At 63.2% G+C, this 26,201-nt stretch overlaps 1 protein-coding gene across 2 annotated transcripts; it reads left to right on the forward strand.

Annotated features, from left to right (window-relative positions):
* Positions 1–6,242: 6,242 nt before the first annotated feature.
* On the forward strand, positions 6,243–24,392 carry DUSP8 (dual specificity phosphatase 8). Of its 2 annotated transcripts, XM_058690054.1 has the most exons (7): positions 6,243–6,429; positions 11,976–12,315; positions 14,247–14,385; positions 19,186–19,352; positions 19,801–19,960; positions 20,450–20,573; positions 20,830–24,392. In XM_058690054.1, the coding sequence occupies exons 2-7, from the start codon at positions 12,085–12,087 to the stop codon at positions 21,887–21,889; spliced, it is 1,881 nt and encodes a 626-aa protein (XP_058546037.1). In that variant the 5' UTR covers positions 6,243–6,429; positions 11,976–12,084; the 3' UTR covers positions 21,890–24,392. The 2 variants fall into 2 exon arrangements, with proteins under 2 accessions (XP_058546037.1, XP_058546038.1); XM_058690055.1 differs by lacking the exons at positions 6,243–6,429; positions 11,976–12,315; positions 14,247–14,385 and adding an exon at positions 16,371–16,864.
* Positions 24,393–26,201: the final 1,809 nt, after the last annotated feature.

Raw genomic sequence — 26,201 nt, forward strand, 5'->3', positions numbered from 1 at the left:
TGACAAGAAAAAGAAATGGGTGATGTCAGGTTTGCAAAGAAACAAACGTGGGGATCCACAGATGTATGACCGTCTGCCTGGAAAGTCCACATGAATTGATAGGAAATTCGTGGCGGAACTAATAAGGGAATTCAGAGAGGCTAAATCAGAGGAAGCCTACGGACAAGTGACAACAAATCAGAAAATGATCTTTACAAAGAGCCCTTCCTTCCCAACAGAAAGAGAAATTATAAGGCAAGTAGGAATACATTTAACAGGAACGGATAAGACCTCTCTGGAGAAAATCCTAAAGCAACAGAGAAGGACATTTAAAAACTAAATACACGTACATGGATAAGAAGAGCCTATAGTGCTCTCCTCCAAATTAACCTATCAATTCAATGCAGCTACAATTAAAACACCAAATGTTGACAAGGATTATAAAAACTGGAGCTTCCATAACTCACTGGTGGGGTGATTATTATATCCACACCTTGAGAGCAATTTAGTAACTTCCAGGACGCTAAAGGCAGGTGTATCCTGTAACCTGACGACCCCACTTCTGGGCACACACCTCAGAGAAATCTGGCCCAAGAGCCCTGAGACAGTGTCTCTCAAAGGTAAATGTGCAAATGGCAGTCTTATAAGTTAAACATATATCCACCGTGTGACCCATGGTCATACTCCAGGGCATTTACTCTGGAGACACGAAAACTTACATTAACACAAAACCCTGCACGGGAATGTTTCTAATGGCTTTATTCATGATGTCTAAAAAATTGAAAACGATCCAGATGTCCTGCAGCAAGTGACTGCGTACACTGTGTTCTAAACGTGCCATCAAATCCTTCCCAGCAGCAAAAAGGAACAAGCTATTGATACACCAACAACCGGGATGAACATCAAAGACAATAGCAGTCTCTAAAGCTTACGTACTGTGGGATTCCGCTCCTCTCACGTCCTCAGAAAAACTAAACCACACTGATGGGCACGGACCAGTGGTTGCCAAGGGGTAAGGCTGAAGGGAGTATGTCACCATAAAGAAATAGCACGGGAGACATTCTTAGGGTGACAGAGCTGCTCCGTATTGATTATGATGACGGCACACGAATCTACATAGGTGTCAAAACCCAAAAGTGTCAATTTTGTTGAGATGTCGAAAAGTTGGAACACCGGTGCGTTGTTGGTAATTTACAACAGTACAGCCGCCGTGGAGGACAGTTTGGTGGTTCCTCAAAAGGTACACACGCAAATGTCATGTGATCTGATAATTCCACTTCCACGTACACACCCAAAAGAGTGCACAGCAGGGTCTCTGTTCACAGAGACTGTTCACAGCAGTGTTATTCACAGTACACGAAGGACGGGGACAGCCCAGCATCCACCGGCAGACGAAGGGATACACAAAACGTCATCTGTCCACACCGTGGAAGATTATCCGGCCTTCAAAAGAAAGGCAATTCCGACACCTGCTACCTATGGATGAGCTCCAAGGACATGATGTTGAGTAACATGAGGCAGATACAAAGGACAAATACCACAGGGTGCCACTCACACAAGTTCCCTGGAGAAGTCAAATTCGTAGAGAGAGAGAGAGAAGCATGGCGGGTGCCAGGGGCCGGGGCAGGGACAATGGGGTTTATTGTTTAATGGGGATTGAGTTTCAGTTGGGAAAGATGAGTAAGTTCTGGAGACGGATGGTTGTGGTGAGTGCACGATGGGCACGTACTTAATGCCCCTGAACTGAACACGTAAAAATGGTTAAGGCGGCAACTTATATATCATGCATATCTTGCCACAATAAAAAAAAAAAAAAGTCGAGTCAATTTTACTGTATCATTTTAAAAATTAAATAAAATGATACAAAAAAGAAAGCCAAAAGCTTGAACGTGCGTACGAATCTCCTGAACTTGTTAAAACAGAGAGTCTGGCTTAGCAGGCTTGGGTGGGGGCTGAGAGTGTGCACTTCCCACACAGTCCCAGGTCGTGCTGACACAGCTGGCTACGGGGTGCGAGGAGACAACCACCAGAATGTTCGTTGCAACACAGCTGCGTGGAGAAAAACTTGCAAACGAGCTAAATGTCCATCAGTAGAGTAATGGCAACGGAACCGGTCTGTTCCTCCAGTGCAAACCTACACACACAGCAGCTAAAACGGGTGGACGGGGGCACCCGCCTCAACAAGGATAAACAGGCTGGCGCGTGCAAAACAAAAAAAGCAAATTGAAGGAGAAATGTTGTGCCATGATGCTCATACAGAAATATTGAAAAGCGCACAAGATAATACTATCTGCTGTACGCAGGACTTATACGTGCCATGAAATGATAAAGCCAGAACCGAGAAGACGTCCCCCACTCAGCGCCTGCCTCCCACCAGGACCCCGATGTGGTTCTTCCAGCCTGAAGCAAACACAGAGACCTGCTGACATGGTTGGGTCCAGAGCTAAAAACAGGTGTCTGTTCTGTCATTACACGTGTTTGGCAGGGTTTTGTTTTTGTTTTTGTTTTTGTTTTACATCATAATTAAAAACCAGGAAAGAAAATAATCTGAAATGTGTTATGAAAAACACACAGAAGGATGCTGCTCCCTGCACTGGTTGTAATAACCAAACTATGGAAATAATCTATCACATAAATATAGAAACTTGGTCCAAATATCACCGCGCGTCCATCAAATGCAACACCACACAGACGTTTATCACCTGGTTATGGTGAACCTCGTCCAGGTTCACCGAGCGCTGGGTCAGAAGGTGAGGGCGCTAGGTCAGAGGCTGGGAGGGCGGGGGAGCTTCCTGGGGCGACCGGAAAGCTCTAGGTCCAAGCCCACCTGCTTGGACAACAGGGATACGCATTTTATTGTTAACAATGCCTTGACTTAAAAAAAAAAAAAAAAAAATCTGGTTGTGGGGAAAACAATGCCACGGCTACACGTTTATTGTGTGTCTTTGGCTGAAACACCGAGCTGCAAATCGGCCAAAAAAAAAAAAGTGGACCCCGTTTTTCTTTCTGTGTGGCGAGGACGCAGGAAGGAAAGTCCACCCCGCGCGTCCTCTCTGGTCGAGCGCAGGCGGGCGGCAGGGGGCGCGCACGGACCGCCCGCGTCAGCCCGACCCGGCGCGCCGTCCTCCAGGCGGGGGACCGACCCGACCCCGACGCTGCCCTGAGCCGGGTCCCGCTCCACCGCTGGGGGCCCGGGCCCGCGTGGCCCGCCGCGATCACCCGCGGGGAGCCCGGGCCCAGCGGGCAGCGGGCTTGGACCTGGCCCGGCCTCACAAGGCGACCCCTGGCTGGGGAGCTGGGAACCCCACTTCCTTCCACGCACCGCCCAGCGCCCGGGCCCACCGCAGCCCCCTCCCCCAGCCGCCCCTGCCCCTGCGCATCTCGTTAGGGCAGGAGTCTCAGCGCCCAGGCCGCTGGCCCTCCGAGGGGGCCTAGCGGGGCGCGGATAGAATCCAGCATGGGGCTGGAAAGAACCTAGGGCAGAGCTAGCGGCCTGGGAAACTCGCAGTGCCTCCCTAAACCTCTGCCTCCTTGTTGCAAAACTCCAGGTTTTAAGTGCTCCTTTGCACCAAAAATGACAGAACTGGAGAATAATCATGGCCCAAACATACTTCCCTGGCCAGGTCCAGCCCCAGAAAGCTGCACGCCACCCCCTCCCACTCATCTACAGCTTCCAGAAGGAAGTGAGGACATCATCGCCCGCCCCTCAATTTACTGCCACCTGCTCAGGCCTAGCTAGGAGCTGCCCAGGGCACAGCCAGAGTTCTTTGAGGCCATGGGCACTCCCAGGCCACGTGCAAGTGCTGACCACGTCCCGGCTGGGCAGAAGAGGAGCCCACTTGAACACCTTCCCCCCTGGCCAGGGAGCAAACCCAACTCCTCGATCTAAAGACCAACAAACCCCAACTCCTGCCGCTCCCAGGCCCTTCTGGCTCTCTCAGTGCTCCCTCCCCAAGGGCCTCATGTGCTCCCTCCAGCCACCTGGCCCCATCTGGGCTCAGCCTGAATCCCCCTGTCCCCTCCTGGGGCTCAGCCTCCCCACTCTTCAGACATGGAGTGAACCCAAACATAGCAGGGTCCCAGGGAAGCCCCCACCCACCACTGTCCCGGCCATGCATCTGGGCTGGGCATTCCCAGGAGCTCAGGGTCTGCCTCTGGCTAGCAGATCACGGGAAGAGGAAAGACCTCAATCCAGTCCCAGCCCCAGCCCCAGCCCCAGCCCCAGCCCCAGATAGCCCCCAGGTTACCAGTGCTCCCTTCCAGGACAGGCCCAGTTGACTGTTTATCCTCGGTGTTGGCTCTGTGCCAGGAACACATCCTCTCCCCTCCCCCCACCCCCCCCCCCCCGCGCCCGCCCTGCACCACATATACACACAACTACCCTGACATTCTTCAGGCCAGCAAGAAAGCAGGCCCCACGCACTTACTACACACCTACTCTGTGCAAAGCCCTGAGGCTGTAGGTGGCTCAGCCTGCTTGGGAGAACTGAGGGTCAGAAGGGGGGACCCTCCAGAGCCCTGCCCAGGACCCACCTGCTACCCGATGCCCTCCTGCACTCCCACACAGAGCTCTGCGGTCCAGAGTGCCCATCCTGGCCCAGGACAAGACAGGCCAGTTGTGCCTGGCACATTTTTTGTGACCCTTCTTCAACCAAGGATGGCTGAGAGCCACCTCCTAGCTCTCTCCCTCCTTGGGAAGGTGCTGCACTCCCTGGGGGCCAAAGCCCCTCTCAGAGCCCCTCGGTGGCCCTGGGAGACCTGCCAAGGCTGGGCGCCTCAGGCTAGAGGAAAGATCACCTCACTCTCCATCGGCCAGAAGGGGTTTCAGAAACATCCGAGCTGTCTGGTCACACCTCCCACCAAAAAATAAATTACCTTCAAAGGCTCCCGGCAGTGTCAGCTCACGGCAGGGGTCTTTGTCGTCTTTCTCAGAGCTAACATCCCAGTGTCCCACACAGGGCCCGGCTGGAGAAGGTGGTCAGTAATCAGTAGGTGTGTGGGTGCATATCTTCTCCCAGCTCTCCTGCCTCCAGCTCCCTGACCTCCTCCAGGTCTAGGGACCATCCAGGTCTTTCCTGCCTGGGGGGTAGGGAGGGGTCCCTTCTGCACCACGGATGCCTCCCCAGTCTCCAGACCACCTCCTGGGGTGGCCTCCAGGCTGCCCACCGCCCGTGTGTCTCTGACCCCTGTTTGTTTCCGGCCCAACCCTGCTCAAGGTGTAATTACCTATGTTTGTTCCCGCTCTGGACTCCCAGCGTCCGGGCCTCAAGTCGCCTGGGGGCAGACCCTCGACAGCCTTGACTGGTGGCTGGGGGAGAACACACATTGTCAGGGTGGACCCCGATAAGCACTGTTTGGGGGTGGCTTTTCACCGGAAGCGTCAGGGGCTGGAGTGATCGGCGGGGCCTGGGGGACAGCAATGCACTGGGGACACCCTCCCCAGAGTTCGTGAGACGTGTGACCTGAGACAAACCGTCTCGCCTCCGAGCTTCCAATTTGCTCCCGAGTAAAGTGGAAACCCAGGTTCCCACCTCCAGGGGTGCTGGAGAGGGTCGGCGTCAGTGCCGCAGGTAAAGTGCTCGCGGGCCTAGCTTGCGCAGCGCCCTCGCCGCCCGGGACCGCGGGGGTCTCGGGGCCCGTAGGCCCCGCGCGAACAAAGGCTGCGGGGCTGGGGAGGCGGCGCCAGCTCCGGCCGGGCCACGGCGGGTGAAGACCCTCGAGCCACGACCCGTTCATCCGGCCCCTCCTCGGCGGTGAGCGGCGCGAGGCCGGGGGTCCCCGCATGCTGGGGCCGGGCGCCGGGGCTAGGAAGGCTCCCTGAAGGTTGGTGGGGGGGGGGGGGTCCCTGGCAGCACGGAGGGGACGCCACACGGCCCCTTTAAGAGCCGGTGCCGGGCGGGGGGGCGGAGGGCAGAGGGCGGAGGGCGGCGGCCAGCCCGGCCCCCCGCCCCCCGCGGCCGCCGCCTCTGATCTGCACCCGCGGCCGGGCTCCGGCTGACGTCACCTGCCCCCGAGCCGCGCGCGCTGATTGGCTGCAGGTGACGTCAGGGCCTTTTTCGCTCGGCATGACCTCATCCCCGCCGGCGGCCCCGCCCTCCGCCCCGGGCCTGTCACTCGCGGCCGAGCGCGGCGGCCCAGCCGGCTCCGCGCCCCCCGCCCGGACGCCGGAGCCCGAGCCGCGCCGGAGCCGCACCGGCCGCGCCCGCCGAGCCCGGGGGGTGGGATGCGCGCCGCGAGCGCGCGTGCCCGTCCGCAGTGCGCGCGCCCCGGCCCGAGCGAGCGCTCCCCGCGGCGGCGGCGGCGACGGCGGCGACGGCGACGCGGCCCGCGCGCTCCCCCGGCCCCTGCCCCGGCTGCGCGGGCCCCCGCCGGGCCCATGGGCGGCGCGGCCGAGCGGGCGCGCTGAGCGGGCGCGGGTCCCCGTGCGCCCCGGACACGAGCGACGGCGAGGTGAGCGGGGGCGCCGAGCGCGGACGCGCGGGGCGCGGGCAGGGGGCCCGGGGTGGGGGTGGGGGGCGCTGCGTCTGGAGCGCTGGGGCGGCAGCACCCGGCGGGCGCCCGGGAGGAGGAGGCGGCCCTGAGGTGAGCGGCCAGGCTCGCGGGGACGCCACTGGCCCGCCCGGGAAGCCCTTCCCCCGCCTCCCCCAGCCCCCGGTGGACCCTGGCCCGGTCCACACTGGCCCACCCCTCCCTCCTCCGGCTTCGCCGCCTTTCTCCTCGAAATTCCTTCTTATTTGGGGGGTAGGGGGGAGCACGCAATAAGGACCCGGGACCTGGGCCATTTGTGATCCAGCGTGGATCTGTACGGACGTCTGCGAGAACCCCAGACTCCCTAACCCCCACCCCGCCATGGAGGCCCCAAATTGGAGAAGGTCGTCCCTGCCCCCGCGGGCTGGCGATGCAGGCCTTGACCAAAGGAGCCGAGGGTCCTGGCCTGTGGAGAGGCTCTGGAAAGGGCCCATTCCGTGTTCGGCGGGGAGGGGCTGCAGATCCGTGTCCCCTCTCTGGCCAGGCCGCCACTGGGTACCCACACCCCAGGGTGCTCAGCTGGCCTCTGCAGAATAAAGACCATCCGCCCGCCTGCTGCAGAGGCAGCAGCGGGTGCTGGGGGAGGGGCTGGCACTGCCAGGCTGAGTGCAACCAGCCTCCCTCAGCCTATCTGCCCACCTTGGTGGGGAGGGGTACCTAACAGTCTGGCCCGGAGCAGAGGGGGCGATGATGGGCCGAGGATGTGCCCAGCCCCCACCAGGTCACCCCTACTGGGAGAATTTGCCTCCTGAGTTCCTGCTGCAAGCTCGTACTAGCTTCTGCCCTGGGCTGGGGGGGTTGGGGGGGAGGTCCTGGGTGCTGCAGCAATTGGGGGTTCGGGGGGGGGGGGGGGTCGCGGATCCCGCGGGGTGGAGGAGGGAGGTGGCCAGATCTAATGCAGTGTCCACAGGGGTGCCGCTTGGGGTGGAGGTGGGGGTGCTGCAGGCCAGGGGAGCAGCTTCATGCCCTGGGGGTCTGAGCGGAGGTCTGAGGGTCCATCACTCCCCGCTGCCTCCCTCAGACCTTCTTGCTTCTAGGGCAGCTCAGAGAATGAGTGTAGCATGCAGTGTCCCCACCCTGCTCAGGGAGGACAGATGTCCCATGAATTCACTCCCCAGAAGCTTAATAAGCACCTGCCTAGGTAGGGCAGATCATGTGACCAGGAGCTGGGAGTCAGTCCTGAAGTCTGACTGAATACCTCCCGCTGCAGGCAGCGAGGGCCCCAGGAGAGTTGCTGGGTGGCTTCTAGTCCCCTGCTGCCCTGGGCCCTTGGGAAGGCTCCTGTGCCCCAGAGGCTGCCTCCAGGAACAGTGGGTTCCATGCATACAGATGCAGAGAGATGCTTGAAGTGATCCTCTGCTCCAGGTCCCTACCCCGGAATCCTCTCCTCTCCAGCTGAGGCTGACCAGCTGGTCCAGATGTTTCCAGTGGACAGAGAGCCCAAAGGGCCATGAAAGCCAGTGGGTGCAGACAGGAGAGGAAGCAGAGCCAAACCCACAGCAAGAGGAACGTGGGTCAGACTCTGACCACGAGGACTGCACGGGCTGAGGCCACCTCTGCCTGAACCCGTCCAGGCAGTGACTGGTGGGTGCCCCGGGATGGCCCAGGTGTGTGGCATGGGGCACAGTGACCAGAAGTCCTGCAGATCAGTAGGACTAGAACAAGCCAGGAAGGAACAGAGGAACCTAGATTTGTAGGGTCCCGAACATGCTCTCTCAAGGACCGACGTGCTGGGACCTCCCACCCCAGGCTCTGCCCAGACTCCTATGACCTGGGGGTGCAGGGCCCCCACCCCACCGTCTCCCAGGCACACAGCCTCCCCAGACCAACTTGGCTCTGCTTGGCCTTGCCATTGGCTCCTCCCGGGCAGAGTAAAGGCCAGCTTGGGTCCCGTTGCATTCACCTCGGGGAGAGGGGGTGGGGGGGCGGGTGAGAGCATTTGGGGATCCCTGATGAGAACAGATGGGGGTAAATGAGCTGAGCTGGTGTGAGCCCCCTACCAGTCTCTCTCCTGGCCTCTCAGTTTCTGCCTCCAGAGGTGCCCCTGGTCACAGTGAGCTGGACACATCAGCAGCCAGCTCTTCCCTAGGGCCTGCCTATGAGTGCCAGGCACCACTTGGGTAGGAAATACCACTCTGAGCGAGAGCCACGGGCCACCCATGGCAGACAGTCCTGACGGTGGTCTCTGGAGGTAGTGAGTTCCCCATCACTAGGTGCTGAGCAGAAGGTACCCTGGCGAAGATGCCTTCTGTTGGGGGTCTTCTGGCCACACGTGTCTCTTGCTCAGGGACAAGAGGGTGCCCCGTGGAGGCCCTGGGAGCCAACAATGTGACAAGATCTTGGAGCTGGCTTCTGGGGTTTCAGGGGATTTGGCACGCAGAGGGCGCACCGGTGACCACGTGCATGTGCACACACATCTGCGTGTGAGCGATTGCATGAGGGGGTGGAGTGGGTTGTGGGAAAGAGGTGAGCACTGTGCGGACAGTGTGCAAGGGGGCACGTTCCGACTCACGCGGCAGTGGACACGCAGCACAGAAGCCGGGCCGCGCTGTGTACCTGACCTTTCAGAGGAAGGGGGCTGCCTGCGGCCTCCTAGACGGTGCCCAGCCAGGTGGGGAGGGGCCTCCTGCCTTTGGACTGAGAATTGCCAAGTGTCCTAAGCAAGGAGCCCTTTGACGGGGGTCTAGGGGGCTGTGCCCCCCTCCCACCGGCACCCAGCCTCTGGAATAGCAGGTGATGGCTGCTGTCTCCCCTCAGTTCCCAAGAGTGGAGTCTGGGCTGTACCCAGGGCGGGTGCTTGAAACCGGGGAGGCCCGAGAGGCTGCAATATCTGTTTTCCCTGTGCCCACCTGGCCCATTATAGCCCCACTTACCTGCTCAAGACTGTCCTAAGCTTTCTCCACCCCCGACTGGAGTTCTGGGCTCGGATCCATAGCACGACAGGGGAGGGTCTGCCCCCAGGAGCTTTAGCCCCGAGGAGGCCCTGAGAGGTCTGGCAGGAGGTGCACTTGGGCCAGACCGTGGCCCCTTGAAGGCTTCCTGGAGGCAGGAGTGAGGTGCTCCGTGGGTGCCCTTGGCAAGAAAGGTTAGGACCCCGTGGAGCAGAGAGGGGAGGGCCCGGAGGAGTGTCACCCCACGGCTTTGGGACTCATAGGGACCCGGCCCCCGGTCATCCCAGGCCCCAGCTCCTGGGCACCTGCAGGAAGCAAGGAGCAGGCCCTGCCGTTCTGCAGAGCCAGCCTGCTCTGTAGCTGTGCCGCAGGACCAGCGTTGCCTGGCACCTGCGTGGTTGCCATGGCAACGACGGAGGTGCTAACTTGCTAATGGGTCCCCCTCGGCTGCAAATAACAGTACTAGAGCAGTGCACGGGCCGAGCTGGAGGGTTCCCTAGGGGCTGGGGCTGAGACCAGGTACTGGGCCCCGGAGCCCAGCGGCTCCCCCTTCCAGCCCCCGGTCCCTGTCCTGCAGCCCAGCTCAGCTCCTCCACACCCTCCTCTCATCCTGAGCCCGCCTCCCTGCCTGTCCTACGGCCCTCAAGCTGTCCCGAAGCTTCTCAAAACACCTCATACAAGAATCGAATTGGGGACCCCTCATCACCCGGGCGGGGACACCCCTCAGACGGGCCCCCCTGGGCAGGTGGGGAGCCCCCTTTGCAGACAGGCCCCCGCCAGCAAGTGAAGACCGCCCTCAGCAGGTGGGGCGCCCCTTTTGGCAGATGGGCCCTTTTGCTGTTGAACTGGTTTCATACGGCCCTCAGGATGACCAGCAGCCCCAGCTGCACCCCTAGGCCCTGCCCCCACAGTGGAGGAGCCCGGGTGCCTGCCTGGGGAGCAGGGTGTCTGTGCGTGGTATCCCAAGGCCCCGCCCGCTGACCGGGGCCATCCCGGGCACTTCCCTCTGGGCCAGCAGACACGGACGGTCTACACCTGCCGTGCTCCTGTTTCTCTGTGAAGTCTCCCACCCACACCAGCTTGGGAGCTCACCTGAGGGGGTGGTCCAGAAATGGCCGCAGCTGCCACTGTTGTCCCCAGGGCCATCATCACTGAAGTATGACAAGTGTCCTCAGGGGGCCCCACCACAGCAGCAGCTGCAGGTTGGGGGCGTGCTGAGGGGGTCCCCTCTCTGAGCTCCAGGGTACGTCTGTGCCCCAGCCTCTCCTGTGTCCGAGCTGGGTGGGGCTGTGGTAGAGGGAAGGTCCTGACTGAATGGCAACGGTGGAGGCCTTGGGTTCTATCCAGTGTCCTTGGTGTGACCTTCGACTGGTCCCACCCCTCCCCTGAGCCTCGGTTTCCCCCCTTCAAAGGAAACTCATCATCCTCACACTGTGTGCCTCCTGGCCGGCTGTGAGGCTCGGCGGGCCTAGAGAGAGGCCGGTCCTGGCAGGCGACACGGCAGATGGGGCCTCGCAGGCAGGACGAGGGTGGGAGGCATGTGGCAGAGGCTTAGCACCAAACCCACAAGAGGGGCCTCTGCCCCGAGATCTGGGGTCCTTGTATCCCCACCTACCTCCTCCTCAGGCCGAGGGCCCTTGGAGGCCATGCTGAGAGTCCCCGCACCCCGAGAGTCCCCACATATGGGTCACCTACTTTGACTTTCATCTTTAGGTGCCACCCATCCACCCCTCCCTGGGACCCCCCAGCCCCCAGAAGGGTCCCTCTAGACCTCAGGACTGGCCCCACATGGCACACACTCAAGCTCGCTCTGCAGAACTGGGACAGTGGCAGTGGCAGAGGAGCCCCACCTCCACTCCAAGACCCCTCCAGCACCTGCCCTGGCACCTGCCTCAGGAACCCATGGATTTGCGGAGGCAGCCCCAATGCCACCCCCGTTCCTCGGGGCCAGATCATCAGCTTATGGAGAGATTGTGCAGCATGGGGCCACAGAGGGAGGGTATGCCGGGCAAGGAGCACGTTCTGGACCCCTGCCTTGCCCAGAGTTCTGGACGTTAGGAAGACGTGCAGGCCGGGGAGGGTATGCATCCTCGCAATGGGATGACGGAGCCTGAAGGCAGGATGAAGTGTTCTGGAAGCAGTGAGTGCCCATGATCCCGAGGGCCCAGGGGAGGCGTCCTCAGGCCCGTCCTGGCCAGCCAGCCCAGTCCAAGCCCTGAGATCCTTCCCTCTGTGTTCCCCCCATCTGCCTTTCTGTGTCCCACTTAGAAGCTGTCCCCATGACCTGGACAGTGCAGTGCTGGGTAGGACCGCGTACAAACACTCTCAGCCCAGCGGGTCACAGACTCCACCCCGCTTACCTAAGATGTTAGGGGGCCTGACTTCCGTGGAGGAGCCAGAGGGGATGCTGGTTTATCCCAAGAGAGGAAGGGCCTCTTTGGGCACATGTCGGGCTCAAACCCCCTGGTCCCCCTGGGTCTCCCCACGGGCCCTCTGAGGCTGGCCCTGCCCAGGGAGCTGGCCAGGCTCCCACCCTGGGGGCCTGCGGCACCGCTGACCCTTTGCCTCTCCCTGCAGGTCTGGCACCATGCCCGGTCCCTCCGAACTCTAAGCCACAGCCCCGGCCACCGGAGCAGCCTCTGTTCCCTTCAGGGCCCACCCCCTCCCCACTGCCCGCTGCCCCACCATGGCTGGGGACCGGCTCCCTCGGAAGGTGATGGATGCCAAGAAGCTAGCCAGCCTCCTGCGGGGCGGGCCTGGGGGGCCACTGGTCATCGACAGCCGCTCTTTCGTGGAGTACAACAGCTGGCACGTGCTCAGCTCCGTAAATATCTGCTGCTCCAAACTGGTGAAGCGACGGCTGCAGCAGGGCAAGGTGACCATCGCAGAGCTCATCCAGCCAGCCGTGCGCGGCCAGGTACCTGACACCCTCCCTGCTGCGTCCACCCAGTCCCTGGGGCTGGTGCCGCCCCCCCCCCCCCGCTGCCCCCAGGGCCACCCAGTCCCTGGGGCTGGTGCCCCCCCCCACGCTGCCCCCAGGGCCACCCAGTCCCTGGGGCTGGTGCCGCCCCCCCCCCCCCGCTGCCCCCAGGGCCACCCAGTCCCTGGGGCTGGTGCCGCCCCCCCCCCCCCCCCGCTGCCCCCAGGGCCACCCAGTCCCTGGGGCTGACTGCCTTCTCACCCAGGCCCCCGTCACTTCCGGAGGCCAGGACAGAACTCACCAGCCAGGTACACAGGAGCTCTCAGCTAACCCCAAGTGGGCTCCTAGGGCCAGAATGTACCAAGCCATTCCAAGCCTCGGGCCTTGTAGGCGGCTCCCACACCTCCTCCCTGAGCTTCCTCTTAGGGTGCACAAATGCCTCTCCCCAGGGAGGCCCTCTGCAGATACCGTCTCCCCAGATACAATTCATCACCCCTCCCTTCCAGAGCCTGCTGCCCTATCTGGGTCCTCACTCAGCCCTCCGCCCCTGGCAGAGGTCTCCCCTCATAAGACAGGGCCATGTCCCTGGGGCCCAGTCCAGGGCTCACAGAGGGGCACTGAACCGATGAGCTAGGTGTGACCTTGCACAGGGGCATGGGGCGGGCCGGGGGTGGGGGGGCACAGGGAGGCCGTGGACCAGGATGGCAGCTGGGGAGGCATGTACTGATGGCCATGAGAAGTCAGAGGAAGACAGGAGGGGTGGCCAAGAGGCTCACACTGAGAGGTCCTGTCCCCAGCCCCCAGTTCTTTCCCCTCTAGAGTTTTGAATGACCCAGAATTCTCTCTGGGCCCTCCCCCGAGAACATCCCAGGTCACCTGCGGTGGACAGTCCTGGCACCGTCAGCCAGGAGCATCGAGTCCAGCCCTGAAAGGGACCCCTGGCCCAGTGACCTGGGAAGGCAGAGGCACCTCCAGTGTGGAGAGTGGCATGCCCAGCGGCCTGGAGCTGCGGGAGGGGTCTTGGTCACAGGCCCCGCCTCAGCAGAGCTGGATGTGAGAGGACCCAGGTGGCACAGCCGCTGGTGGGGAGTCCCCCCACCCACCCCCCAAGGCCAGAACAAGCTCCCTGCAGCCTCAGTGAGGGGAATCCGGTGATTAATCACCCCCAGCGAGGACTCCCTGCCAGAGCGCAATCCCATTGGCTGCTGGTGACATCATCCAGCCTAGGGTTGGCGGCTCAGCTGGCTTAAGGGCTGAGTGTGCTTGGGGGGCAGGGCATTAGCCACTCTGAGCAGAAGCTGCTGAGCATCTGGTCCCCAGGCAGGGCATTTGGGGTGGGGGGAGGGCACGGAACCCCAACTTCGAGCTGCTGCCTCCTGAATCCAAGGTGGCTCTTGTGGCAGTCCTTTTCCCATCACTGGCTGGGAAAGAGGGGAAGGGCCCAGGCCCAAAGGCATCCCACCTGCAAAAGCCCCAAAACGTGCCTCCCGGGGACCCTGGGGACAGTTTTCCCCTTGCCTCGGTCGCCCTGAGGGTGTCCGTGCACCCCTGTCCCTGTGGGCACCTGTGTGTACCCCTGAAGACCCTGTTACATTCACCTGCATCTCTTCTACGTGGACGTGGCCCCCAGTGGACACCCATAAGTGCTCCCTTAGCTCAGATGCCCGTGCGTGAGGACACGGCATTAGGACAAGCGTCCCCCGTTTCTGCCTGCTCCGAGGGCCTGCCTGTGCGGCTGTGGGCGTTGCTACCTGTCCAGGTGTGAGCTGTGCAGTGGGCGGCTCAGAGCCTGCCCTTCCCTCGAGGCAGCAAGGTGGCCGAAGCCCCTCCCTGCCAGTGCCTGACAAGCCGCAGTGGGTGGCAGCCGGGGATGGGGGCCTCCGGCAGGTGCCCAGCAGTGCCCTGACCTCTGCCCTCATGGCTCCCAGGTGGAGGCCACAGAGCCGCAGGACGTGGTAGTCTATGACCAGAGCACACGGGACGCCAGCGTGCTGGCTGCAGACAGCTTCCTCTCCATCCTGCTCAGCAAGCTGGACGGCTGCTTCGACAGCGTGGCCATCCTCACAGGTGAGCTCAAGGGACAGACCCAAGTGAGGGGGCTGGGGGGCACCACTCTAAGCTTGGCTGTGCTGGGTGGAGGCGTCCGGGGAGGCAGCGTTCTGGATCCATCTCTGCTCTTTTTCCTAAGCCCAGAGACCAGCGACTACAGGGGCAGTGCTGGGAGGGGCGCCTTCTCAGTAACCCCGGAGTTCTCTGAGGCTCCGTTGTCCCCTCCCCTGGACCCCCACGCTTCAGAACCCCCTCGCACATGGGCCTCCTGCCACCACTAGCAGGTGAAGAGGTAGACAAGAGGAAAGCCCTAAATGTCAGCTGTAGCAGGTGCGGAGGGAAGGGATCTCTGACCCTCCGCCTGCCTGGGAAGGGAGACACGGGCCCCATCCTCCGCAAACCCCAATCTGAGCACCCCTGGTCGCAGGCAGGGAGTGCCTGTGAAGGCCACGGCCAACACGGACGCCTACTTGACGATGACTCCACCTGGGGGCCAACAGGGGTCCCTATAGGGCTTCCTGTTCCCCAAAAGCAGCCCAGCCAGCCTGGAGGCACACACGTAGGTGTGCCCGACGTGCGCGCGCACACACACACACACACACACACGTTCCAAAGTGGTCCTTGAAGATGCCTTCCCCCCGTGGGCAGGGGCTGAGGCGCTTCCTGTAGAACCCACCTCCCAGAGGTGGCCCAGGTCCCAGGGCTGGGTTGACCCGGTCTGTCCCAGGGATGCACACCCTCCCTGCCCGGGGCTGGGGCGTTTGTGGGTGCTCCCGCCCCTGACCTCTGCCTGCCAGGGGCTGTGGCAGGTGGACGGAGGACGTAGAGGGCTGAAGAGGGTGTGGTCCCCACCTCACACAGCCAACAGAATGTACATTCAGCCTGTCTGCCCTGAGTGGCCCTCACATGCAGGCACCCCATAGGGTGGTCCCAGGGCACCGGGCTGGCCCTCTGGCACGGGCCCAGTGGCAGCATGGACCTTCAACGTAACCTGAAGGCTAGAGCCAGGCCGCTCAGGGCAGACCTTTTGGAGGAAGTACCATATTCTGAAGGGTGTTCAGGTGGGTCAGCATCGTGTGCAGGTGTGCACACTGCCTTCTACACATGTCTGGGTCTACACGGTCAGAGGGTGTCTACATCGGTGCCTGCCCCGGGAGGCTGGTGATCTGTATTTGCTCGTGTGTGCGTGTGTGTGTGTGTGTGTGTGTGCGCGCATCCCACCTTGGTGATCCCAAACTTGTGTGGGTGGGCTGTGGGACTTGTGTGCATGTGTGTGAGCTCTGGGAACCACAAGCCACAGAATTGCAAACTCTGATTCAACCACTGTCCCCTGGGTTCACTGTGGGGGCTGAGCGGGTAGGAAGAAGATAGAGAGGACAGAGAGGCTCTGGGCTTTTTAATGGGTAGCCTGGGCGGACGGGAGCTCTCCCAGGGCCCAGCTGGGAACTCCAGCGTGCACTTGTGTGTGTGTGTGTGTGTGTGTGTGTGTGCGCCCGCATTCACGCACACACGTCAGTGTGCAGGCGCACACTCTCCAGCCAAGAGCGGCAGCCACCAGGCCCTTTTCTGGGAGTCAGAGAAACTGGTCTTAGAGCAGCACCCTCCCTTACCCCCAGGCTGCCCAGGAAAGCCCAGAACCTCTAATGGTGGGTCTCCTCTGGAGGCTGGGGCCCCTCACCCAGCATGCAGTGGGGCAGGCCTAGGCTGAAACGTGCCAGGAGCACTCACTTGGGACCTGGTTGTGCCCCGCTTGGCTCGCTAAGCTCTTGGGGCTGCCGCCCCTTGCAAGGTTAGAGTATTTGCACCCATTTCACTGAGGGCCAAGCCAGGAAGAAGTTATGACCCACCATGGTATGAGAAGGGCTCAAAGTGACACCGAATCAGGACCCAGACTTGGGGACAGCCTTCTCACCTTGCCCACAGTCTGAGGCCAGAGCAGCCCCGGAGCCAGTGAGAACGGGAAGGCGGGAAGGCGAGGCTCAGTGGGAAGGAGAGGCTCAGTGGGAAGGAGGGATGCGGCCCGGCCAAAAAGGGGAAGTGACTTTCCAGGATCACCAAGATCACAGGGGGAGAGGGGGGTCTCAGCAGAGGCCAGAAAAGGAGGACCCCACCCCTCCGTGGGTGGGGCTGAGGAGCGCTGAGAGGTTGGCGAGGCTGGAGGGCAGGGAGATCCCTCTCCCGGGACAGCGGAGGCTCTTGGAAGCAGGAGTGGAGCGGTTGGGGCAGGCGCCCTGGGGTCCGGAACCGGCTGCTGTGACCGCTGCCCTCCCCGCCCCCTCCCCCCAGCAGCTCGGCGGTGACGTCCGGCGGGGCGGGGACGGGAAAGGGAGCCTGGCCCTTTAAGCGGCGGGCGGCCCTCGCCCCGGTGCGCGTTGCTGCGGAATGCGGGCTGGTGATGTCGCGGCGCCGGGTCGGTGCGCCCCCGCGGCCCGACTCCGCACGCGCCGCCCTCGGACCCTGGCCGGAGACCGCGGCGGGAGCGGCCCCTGCGCAGAGGGTGCGCGGAGAGAGGATGGGTGGGTGGGGACCCTGCCCGGGGCGCGGGGACCGCCGGGGGCGCGCGGGGGTTGCGGGGGGTGGGGGGCACCGCCCGCATCTGGGCAGGAGAGCCCGAGCATTGGGAGCTGCGGGCGGGGGCAGGGGCCGAGTGCCCGCGGAGTCGGTGGAGTTGGTGCGTACTAGGCATGAGCTTTTGTGCGAATCCGAGATTCCATTGTGAGGCGCAGCCAGCTGGGAAGCCGTGAGGCAGAGGGAGGCGGGTATCCCTCCCGAAGGAAGGTGCCCTTGGGGACGCCTAGGGGATGGGGGCGCCCCCCGGCTGCCAAGAGTGCCAGCACCTGCAGAGGGCCCAGGCCCGCTGCCACGGATTCAACCCAGGACGGCCCCAGAGCCGGGGCGGGGGGTGGGGGTGGGGGCGGCTGAAATCACTGGAGGGGCGCGTCTCCAGCTCTGCTGCACCTGACATGTATAGGGGGCTTGAAAGGGGTCACTACCAGAGGCTTGGCTGTGGTTTGGTGGCGGGGGTGGGGGGTGGGGGGTGAGTCCTGTGGGGCTTTACTTGAGGAATCGCAGTCAGGTCTGGTAAGTCTGCGCCTGTGCAGAGACCCCCGCTTTGTGCAGGACGTTCCTGGTGGAATGCAGCCCCCCCACCCCTCAGCTTAGGCCATGTCACCCAGAGAGTGGAGAGCAAGGGAAGCTAGAGATAGCAGAGATGAGCCGTTAGAGAGATGCTGCAGACCTTGCCCTCCTGGGGTGGGGGGCACCGTCATCCAGCAGGAACACCCAGGGGCCCCTGGCTCTGAAGGGTGAACAGCAGCCCTCCCCCAGAACCCGGGCCAGCTTTCACCTGTGAGCTGTATTGTCATGGGTGCTGACGGTCACCCACTTCTCCCTGTCCGGCCAGCAGGCTCGCGGGGTCGGGACAGCTCCTCCAAGGCTCGTGCCTGCACTCCCCCCAGCCTGGGGGCCCCCCATCACCATGCCCCCCCCCAGTCAATCCTTCGCTGGGGTCACAGGGAGCACACATGGCAGGCACTCTGGCTGGAGGTTTGTACTAACTGGCCACTGATCTGGGCTACGGGTGAAGGCCAAGGGCACCGGGCATCTCTGTCCTGGGAAATCAGCCAGGGCTCCCTCACCAGCTGTTGCTGCAGACCCGGAAAGAACACGGGGGTCTCTTGGCCTGCGAACTCCCCTCACTCCGCGGCCTCCTCCAGAGCAGTGAGGTAGAGCGCGGTCCAGTTGAATTCTGAAATGGACCCGTCCACGGAGAGCAGAGAACGTCCCCAGGGCTTGTGTCCCCGTAAGTGTGGTTAGCCCCAGGGTGCAGTCTCACGCGGTCCCACCGAGTGCTGGCGATCACACCGGGTGTGGGCAGGTGTGTTCTCAGTGTTTCTTCGCAGTCACTGTCTCCTCTGAGCTTCACAGCTACGCCATGTGGCAGGCAGGGTGCGGAAGCAGGCCAGAGGCGGAGAGAGCTCTGCCCGCGGTCACTCACGGACTCAGAGACGTACTCGGGAGGCCCCCTCGGGTCTTTCAGGCCAGCAGAGGGGCTCCTTCCACTGACCTGTGGCCTGGGGCTTGGATGTGCAGGGAAGGCGGCAGGGCACATGCCAGCCACGTGCAGAACGTGGGCCTGCTTGCGTGCCCTGCTTGCACACAGCCCCTGGGCTTCCCAGCTCTCAGCCCAGCCTCTGGTGGTGCCTTCTGGGCAGAACGGAGCCCTAACTAGAGCACAGATGCCCCGCGGGCTGTGCCGATGCCAGTAGGTGATGTCATGCCCAGGGGGAGGAGGGCCCCTCAGAAGCCCTTGCCTCCTGGTCCTGGCACCCAAGCTTGGTCTGGGGCTCCCGGCCAACTAGAGCCAGGGAGGGATTGCATCAGCCCAGGGGGAGAGGCAGGAAGGCCGGGGCTGGCCCCAGGCCACGGGTACGAAGGAACCACACCCTCAGCAGGAGCCTTCCGTGGCATCTGAACGCACCCCTGCCTGGGTCCTGCACGTGCTAGACTGGCTCAGCACCCAGACCCCACATTTACGGGCATCACAGCGGCGTCCTCAGTGCGGCCAGCTGCTAATTAGCCTGAGGAGGAATGTGGGCGTCGGCGCGGGCTGTATATGTGTGGAGCACACACCTCCACCTGGTGAGAGCAGCCCTCCAGCACCCAGCACGGAGGCCGGGTGCTCAGGCCAGAGGCCCACCCAGGGGCCTCCCTCTGGGCGGGGGAGTCCAGGCTGGGGGAGGCTGAGAAGTAGTGGTGCTCGGGTGCCCCAGCCAGCCGACCGCCTGACCCACGTCTCCTCCGCTCCTCCTCCTGCAGGGGGCTTTGCCACCTTCTCCTCCTGCTTCCCCGGCCTCTGTGAGGGCAAGCCTGCTGCCCTGCTGCCCATGAGCCTCTCCCAGCCCTGCCTGCCGGTGCCCAGTGTGGGCCTGACCCGCATCCTGCCTCACCTCTACCTGGGCTCTCAGAAAGATGTCCTGAACAAGGTGTGTGCACAGCTGGGGCTTTGGCGGTTGGCGGGGGAACGAGGCAGGAGCTCAGAAGCAGCTCCGGGGCTGGTCTGGGGGAGGAAGGGAGCCGACAGGCCACGCGGGGATGGATGCCCAGGTGCGGGAGAAGCACGGGTTGGGGGCGCGAAGACCCAAGGGGGCTGTGGCAGGACCAGAGCAGAGACGGGTGGAGAAGCAGCTCCCAGCCCCTCAGGCGGCGGAGCCCACATGCCAAACTGCTGATGTCACTGGGCCCCCGGCCAGCACTGAAAGAGTCCCGTGTTTTAAAACTGTGACGAGGGAAGAGGGTAAAGCCACCGCCCGGGCAACCCACCTCAGGCCGTGGGCGGGGCTTGCAGAGGCTCCCCTCTCCGGGACTTGCCAGGACCCGGAAGTCCGGTCCAGCGGCACCCCCGTGGTCTGACCTGTCCTCCTGTCCCTCCAGGATCTGATGACCCAGAACGGAATAAGCTATGTCCTCAACGCCAGCAACTCCTGCCCCAAGCCGGACTTCATCTGTGAGAGCCGCTTCATGCGCATTCCCATCAATGACAACTACTGCGAAAAGCTGCTGCCCTGGCTGGACAAGTGCATCGAGTTCATCGGTGAGGGGCGGCCGCTCCGCTGCCTGTGCTCGGTGGGGGGGGGGGGGGGGGGGGAGCAGGGGGCGGGGCCATCGAGTGCACCGTGAGGGGCGGGCGCACTCCTGCCTGTGCTTGTAGGGGGGGCAGGGGGCGGGGAAGGGGGCGGGGCCATCGAGTGCATCGGTGAGGGGCGGGCGCACTCCAGCCTGTGCTCGTGGTGGGGGGGGCCAGGGGGGTAGGAGTCTCCAAGAGGAGGGAGGAGCGGGCGCTCTCCTGCCTGTGCTCGTGGTGGGGGCGGGGCGGGCGGGCAGTGGGGGCAGGAGTCCCGCAGAGAACAGCATGCAGGAGGCGGGAGGGAAGAGCTTGCGGTCACCGGTCACCGGCCTGAGGTGGGGCTGGGGCTGTTGGCGGCGGGGGGGGGGGGGGGGGGGTAGGGCCCGTGAGGCCCACCCCCCCCCACCTGGGTTGGGGACCCCAGGCCTGACCCCGCCCCCACGGCCCCGCCTCCAGATAGAGCTAAGCTGTCCAGCTGCCAAGTAATCGTCCACTGTCTGGCCGGCATCTCCCGCTCTGCCACCATCGCCATCGCTTACATCATGAAGACCATGGGCATGTCCTCCGATGACGCCTACAGGTAGCCCCGTCTTTCTTCCCTCCCGTCTCCCCCCGCCAGCAACGGAAAGGCCCTGGGCCGGAGGGAGGGAGAGGCCCGAGCGGGGGGGGGGGCGGACCGGGGGGGTGGTGAGCGGGGGGGTCCAGCACTTTCGGGCGGGCGCCTCCGCCGCCGCGCCGCGCGCCCCAGCGTGGGGGAGGGGGAGCGGAGGGAGACAGGGAGGCCGTCCGGGTTGGCAGGGAGCCCCGAGCCAACACAGCCGCTCTCCTTCCCGCAGGTTCGTGAAGGACCGGCGCCCGTCCATTTCGCCCAACTTCAACTTCCTGGGCCAGCTGCTGGAGTATGAGCGCAGCCTGAAGCTGCTGGCCGCCCTGCAGGGTGACGGGGCGTCCCACCCAGGGACCCCCGAGCCCCTCCCGGGCCCTGCGGCCCCACTGCCGCCGCTGCCACCACCTACCTCAGAGAGCGCTGCCACCGGGAGCGCAGCGGCCAGCACAGTCAGGGAGGGCGCGCCCGGCGCGGGCGGGGAGCTCCCCGCGCCTTCCTCCAACCCCGCCACCAGCGCGCTGCAACAGGGCCTTCGTGGCCTGCACCTGTCCTCCGACCGCCTCCAGGACACCAACCGCCTGAAGCGCTCCTTCTCGCTGGACATCAAGTCGGCGTATGCCCCGAGCCGGCGGCCCGAGGACCCCGGGCCCCCCGACCCTGGGGAGGCCCCCAAGCTCTGCAAGCTGGACAGCCCGTCGGGGGGCGCGCTGGGCCTGCCCTCGCCGGGCCCCGACAGCCCGGACGCGGCGCCGGAGTCGCGCCCGCGCCTCCGCCGGCGGCCGCGGCCTCCAGCCGGCTCCCCAGCGCGCTCCCCCGCGCACGGCCTCGGCCTGAACTTCGGCGATGCCTCCCGCCAGACTCCGCGGCTCGGCCTCTCGGCCCTGTCGGCACCCGGGCTGCCCGGCCCCGGCCAGCCGGCGGGCCCCGGGAGCTGGGCGCCGCCGCTCGACTCTCCGGGCACGCCGTCGCCCGACGGGCCCTGGTGCTTCAGCCCGGAGGGGGCGCAGGGCGCCGGCGGCGGCGCGCGGTTCGCACCGTTTGGCCGGGCGGGCGCGCAGGGCGCGGGGGGCGGCGACCTGCGGCGGCGAGAGGCGGCGCGGGCCGAGGTCCGGGACGCGCGGACCGGCTGGCCAGAGGAGCCGGCCCCGGAGACGCAATTCAAGCGCCGAAGCTGCCAGATGGAGTTCGAGGAGGGCATGGTGGAGGGGCGCGCGCGCGGCGAGGAGCTGGCCGCCCTGGGCAAGCAGGCCAGCTTCTCGGGCAGCGTGGAGGTCATCGAGGTGTCCTGACGGCGGCCGGGGACCCGGCGCCCGGCGCTCCGCTGCCCTCCGCCCCCTGGTCTGGGCCGCCAGCAGCCGGGCCTACTATAAATATATATTATATATAATGCAAAGAAAGGTAAATGGTTTTACTGCGATTTTTATCGAGAAGTAAATATTTCGATTTTTTTATTTATTTAAGCTGTTCATTCTGGCAATGATTTGGCAACAGTGCGGGCGGTCCTCGGAGCTCTATTTTTACTGTCTGGTATTTAAACTGAAACACCCGTTTCTAAGCAATATGAGGCCACCTTCAGTCCCGAGCTGGGGTGCCAGGCCTGGGGTCCCCTCCCTGCCCCCTCCCTCCCCCAGGAAACACTGCTGACCGTTGCAAAGAGGCTGCCGAGCTTTTGTGCACTTTTTACATAAGAAAAAGGGGGAAAAAGGAGAAAAAAAACTTTGCCACAAACTGAGCCTCAGAACCTCCCTGTCCCTCCCCGCCCCCTCCTCTCCACTCCTTCTCTTCTGCTCCTGTCTCAGGCTCTGCACCAAAGCCTAGGTGGGAGAAGTGTGCCAGGAGCTGGGGTGTGGCGGAGGAGGCTCTGCCGGCTGGAGGCTCCCCCTCACCTGCCCTCCTATTGCCCCCCCCCCCACCCCATTGCCTGGTTGGTGTTACAGGCATTGGGCCTGCAGAGGCTAGGGTGTTCAGAGGGGCTGGGGATAGAACAGGGTGGGGGCGCAGTGAAGGGGGCTCTTGAGTGTCAGATGCTGTGGGTCCCCAGGGCAGGCATGGAGGTAGAGTGCCCCTCCACCCCTTGCCTGAGCCCAGGTCCAGTTTCGTGGGTTCAGCAAGGCTGTTGGGTAGACACTGGTCCCCTCTCCTCCACCTTGCAGGTGCCTCCAGCGCCACCTGCCAGGTGGGGGAAACAGCTGGAGTACAGGAGCTTGGCCCCTGGGGCAATCAGGCGGGAGGAGCTGGGCTAGCCAGTGCTGGCTCCATTGGTCAGAGGGCAGATGGATTTAGAGTCTTGTTCTGGGCTCTTCCTGCACCCAGCCCCAGGCCCCAGGTCAGACTTGGAATTCAGGTATGTTCCTGCAGGTGGGGCGGTGGGGAGGGCGGGGGGGGGGGTTCTCCACGAGGAGCTGGCTGCCTCGCAGCCGGAGGAGGCAGTTAAGCACCAGTCAGACCCTCGTGCTTCTGGGGGTGGGGGTATTCAGCTTTGATAAGGACCCCTGACTCAGGCAGGTGCAAGAGGTGGCCCCCAGTCCTGCCCCGGCCCCTTGGGGTCCTTGGAGAAGAGCAGCTCCTGTACTCCCCTTTCCTGGGGAGCAGTCACCTCTGTAGCCTCCCTGGGGTCTTCCGGGTGGTGTGCCGGGGGCTTTTTGGCCCGAGTGGGCCAGCCTGGTGGGAAAGGCAGGGAAAAACTCCAGCCACCCCCTGCCCCACACCCTGTCAGGTCACAGGGACCCACGGCTTTTGGAGGCAGGAGTAGATGACCCCCAATCTTCAGATGTCCTAGAGTCTAGGGGTGGGGGCTGGTCACCTTGGGAAGAGGCCAGGGGCTTGGTAGGAGGGGTGGCTGGGGGGGACGGAGTCCTCAGGCAGCGGCCTCTGTGGCTGTTTCTTCTGTTTGTTCTTCTGTTGACCTGCAGCTCTGTGCACCTGCCATCCCCCCTTTAAGCAAAAGTCCTTTCCGGTTCCCTCTGTCCCCACCCCATTCCCCAAGAAAATAAGCTATCATTGTTGTGTTTGCAATCTATGGATTAGAGGTTTAAGTATTTATTATTATTGGTTTATTATTATTATTATTATTATTGATTATGTAAATTTGCCTTCTGTCTGTCTATCGCGTTGGGTTTCTGAGGTGACCCTGGGTGTGGAGGATGCACTGGTCCCCGCCTCCGCGCCCCCACCCCCGTGCTGTCCAGGAGACAGTGGTCTGGGGCCACTGGTTGGGCCCCAAAACTCTGGAGGCAGGTCCCGCAGTCCCGGTCCTTTCCTCCCTCTGCCCTTTCTCAGGGCAGCCAGCATCTCTTGTGACTTCTGTCCTGAGGTGTGGGGGGCTCTTGCCCTTGAGGCACGGGTCACCCCAAAGCAAGCAGCTGCACTGGGGGGAGGTCTTGTCTCGGCCACCCCCTCTCCTGTCCTGGGGGGACCGGGCCCTGGCACAAGCCCCTCCCCGGCCACTTCCACGCACTGCCCAAGGCGGGGCGGGGGCCGGGCCCCAGCCCTCTCCCAAGTCTCTCGGCCCTCCTCCCCTCCCCCATACCTCCCCACCCCCCCACTCCCCCCGCCCTGGCATTGGGGGTTGCCCCACATTGGATCCGCCCCCTCCTAATATTTGCTGGAAAGTCCAGCGGAGGAGAGGTGGCAGGTCCCCCGCATGGCTCCTGGTCTCTCTGGACTGGGCAGCCCGCCCCTGCCTCAGAGCCCGTCCCCCAGCGCGGCCACACTCTGCTCCCCGACCTGTCCCCTTCTTTTGTATTTGGAAACGACGTGTTGTAATAAATCCTGAGATGGATGTTTTCTCCATGCCTCTGGTTGCCTCTTTCGTCACGCTGGTGGAGGGTGGAGCAGAGATGGGGCAGCGGCCCCTGGAGGCGTCCGACACCACAGTGCTGGGGATGGGCCCACAAAACCCACTTCCCGGGGCTCACTGTCCTGACCCAGAGGGCAGCTTGGGCCTGGGGGGGGGGGGGGGAGCCGTGCCGGAGGAGCGCCCCCTTGTTTGCGGTCACATCCCTTGTTTGCGGGCTAAATACCTCAGAACTACGTCCAGTAAAAACTCAACCCCTTCCCATCCCACTCCCCAGGCATAATCCCTGGAGTAGCTCACCGCTTCCCTGCAGCCCTCGTGTGCATGCCAGCGGGCGCACCATGGACACGCCACACGATGGCTTTCCTTCCCAACAGAAATGGGGGTCTAGCTCTAGAGCGTGATGCAGCTAGCTTTTTAATTATTATTCAAATAATTTGTTGAAGGAATACACACGCGTGCTACGAGGACCAAAGGCCCCCACGGGTATCTGGTGGAAGGCACCGGTGCGACTCACCCACGTTCGTCCCCAACCACTGGGTTCCCACCAGGGCGGCCGGGCTGCTGCGGCTTACGTGTGTCTGCGCTGACTGCAGCGGGAGGAGTGCCGGCTGTGGGCTCCGTCAGCCGCGACAGCCCGGGTTGAGGTTACTCCAGCATGTGTGGTCACAGCCACAGCTCCGACCGTTCAGGCAGGGCTCTCCTGGGACAGACTTTTAGACAGGACTCCTCTGGGTCACTCCAACGCTCGCTTGGCCATCACTATAACAGCAGCCCCCGGGTACTGAGCTCACTCTGCCAAGCATCGCTCCAGGTTATTTCCCGGGAACGTATCTCCCCTTGTCCAGGTGAGCGGTCGGACCGATCGGTGTGGTGACCTCACAGGGCATCGGACCCTTCTCGCGGGCCTGGCCTGCTTATTCCTAGGGACGCTTCCCAATTTCCAAGCAGCAGAGAGCCCAAGCCAGTGACACGGGCCCGACCCGCGTGGGTGCGTGTGAGCACGTGTGCGCGTGTGTGCGTGCAGGATGCGTGTGTTTCAGGAGCCGGGAGAGAAGAGGAAGCAGGAGGTGGGGGGGGGTGCTGAGCTGGCCCCTCTCTGGGGGCTGCCAGAGGAGGCAGGGTCCTTGAGTCCAGCATCCTAGGAGCCCTCAAGAGGCTGAAAGCTAGAAGCCTTGGGCTGCCGCTAAAGCAAGGCTATTTTTAGCTCAAGAACATCTATTTATAAGTCTGGCAGCCCCTTGGAGTCAATAAAACCAGGACTGGAAGAAAGCTGTCTCAAGCACCACGTGGTCTCTCCCACTCTCCCTAAGGCAGGAGAGCACCTGCAGGTACAGGAGGCAGGGTGATGGGGCCTCTCCCAGGCTGGCCGGCTGGGGCACAGAAGGCCAGAGGACACTGGGGGGGGGGGGCGGGGTGCATAAGAATTCAAGCGGGGTGGGGGACGCCTTTGGCCAAGTTGACCAGGCAAGGGGAGGTCAACCTGCCCAAGAGCTGAACCAAGCAGGTAGTGAGGCCAGACCGGAACACTGGTGGGCTGGCCTCCACCTGCTCCTGGCCACACGGCCCGGTGCCCATCACAAGGGGTCTTCTGTAAACACTGGGCGTCCTGCCGGCTTCTGCCTCTTGCTCCCCTGCCTCCCTAGGTCAAGAGCTTCAGGCTCTTGATGGGTCTTGGGTGGGTGAGTTGACTGGTCAGTAAAGGCCCAGACTTGTGTGGGTCTGGGCCTGTGGGTTGTGATGCTTTCGGCCGGGGGTACCCGGGGCCCTCACCTGGCCCGCACTGCTTGGTGGCCCCCACGGGG

Source organism: Neofelis nebulosa, chromosome 10, assembly GCF_028018385.1.
Source record: "Neofelis nebulosa isolate mNeoNeb1 chromosome 10, mNeoNeb1.pri, whole genome shotgun sequence".
In the NCBI taxonomy this organism is placed as follows: domain Eukaryota; kingdom Metazoa; phylum Chordata; class Mammalia; order Carnivora; family Felidae; genus Neofelis; species Neofelis nebulosa.

Excerpts from the sequence above, each read along its gene's own strand:
- DUSP8 (XM_058690054.1), top strand. The coding sequence starts at position 12,085 with ATGGCTGGGGACCGGCTCCCTCGGAAGGTGATGGATGCCAAGAAGCTA. Across the intron at positions 12,316-14,246 it reads AGCCAGCCGTGCGCGGCCAG|GTGGAGGCCACAGAGCCGCA; the intron begins GTACCTGACACC and ends CATGGCTCCCAG. Across the intron at positions 14,386-19,185 it reads CAGCGTGGCCATCCTCACAG|GGGGCTTTGCCACCTTCTCC; the intron begins GTGAGCTCAAGG and ends CTCCTCCTGCAG.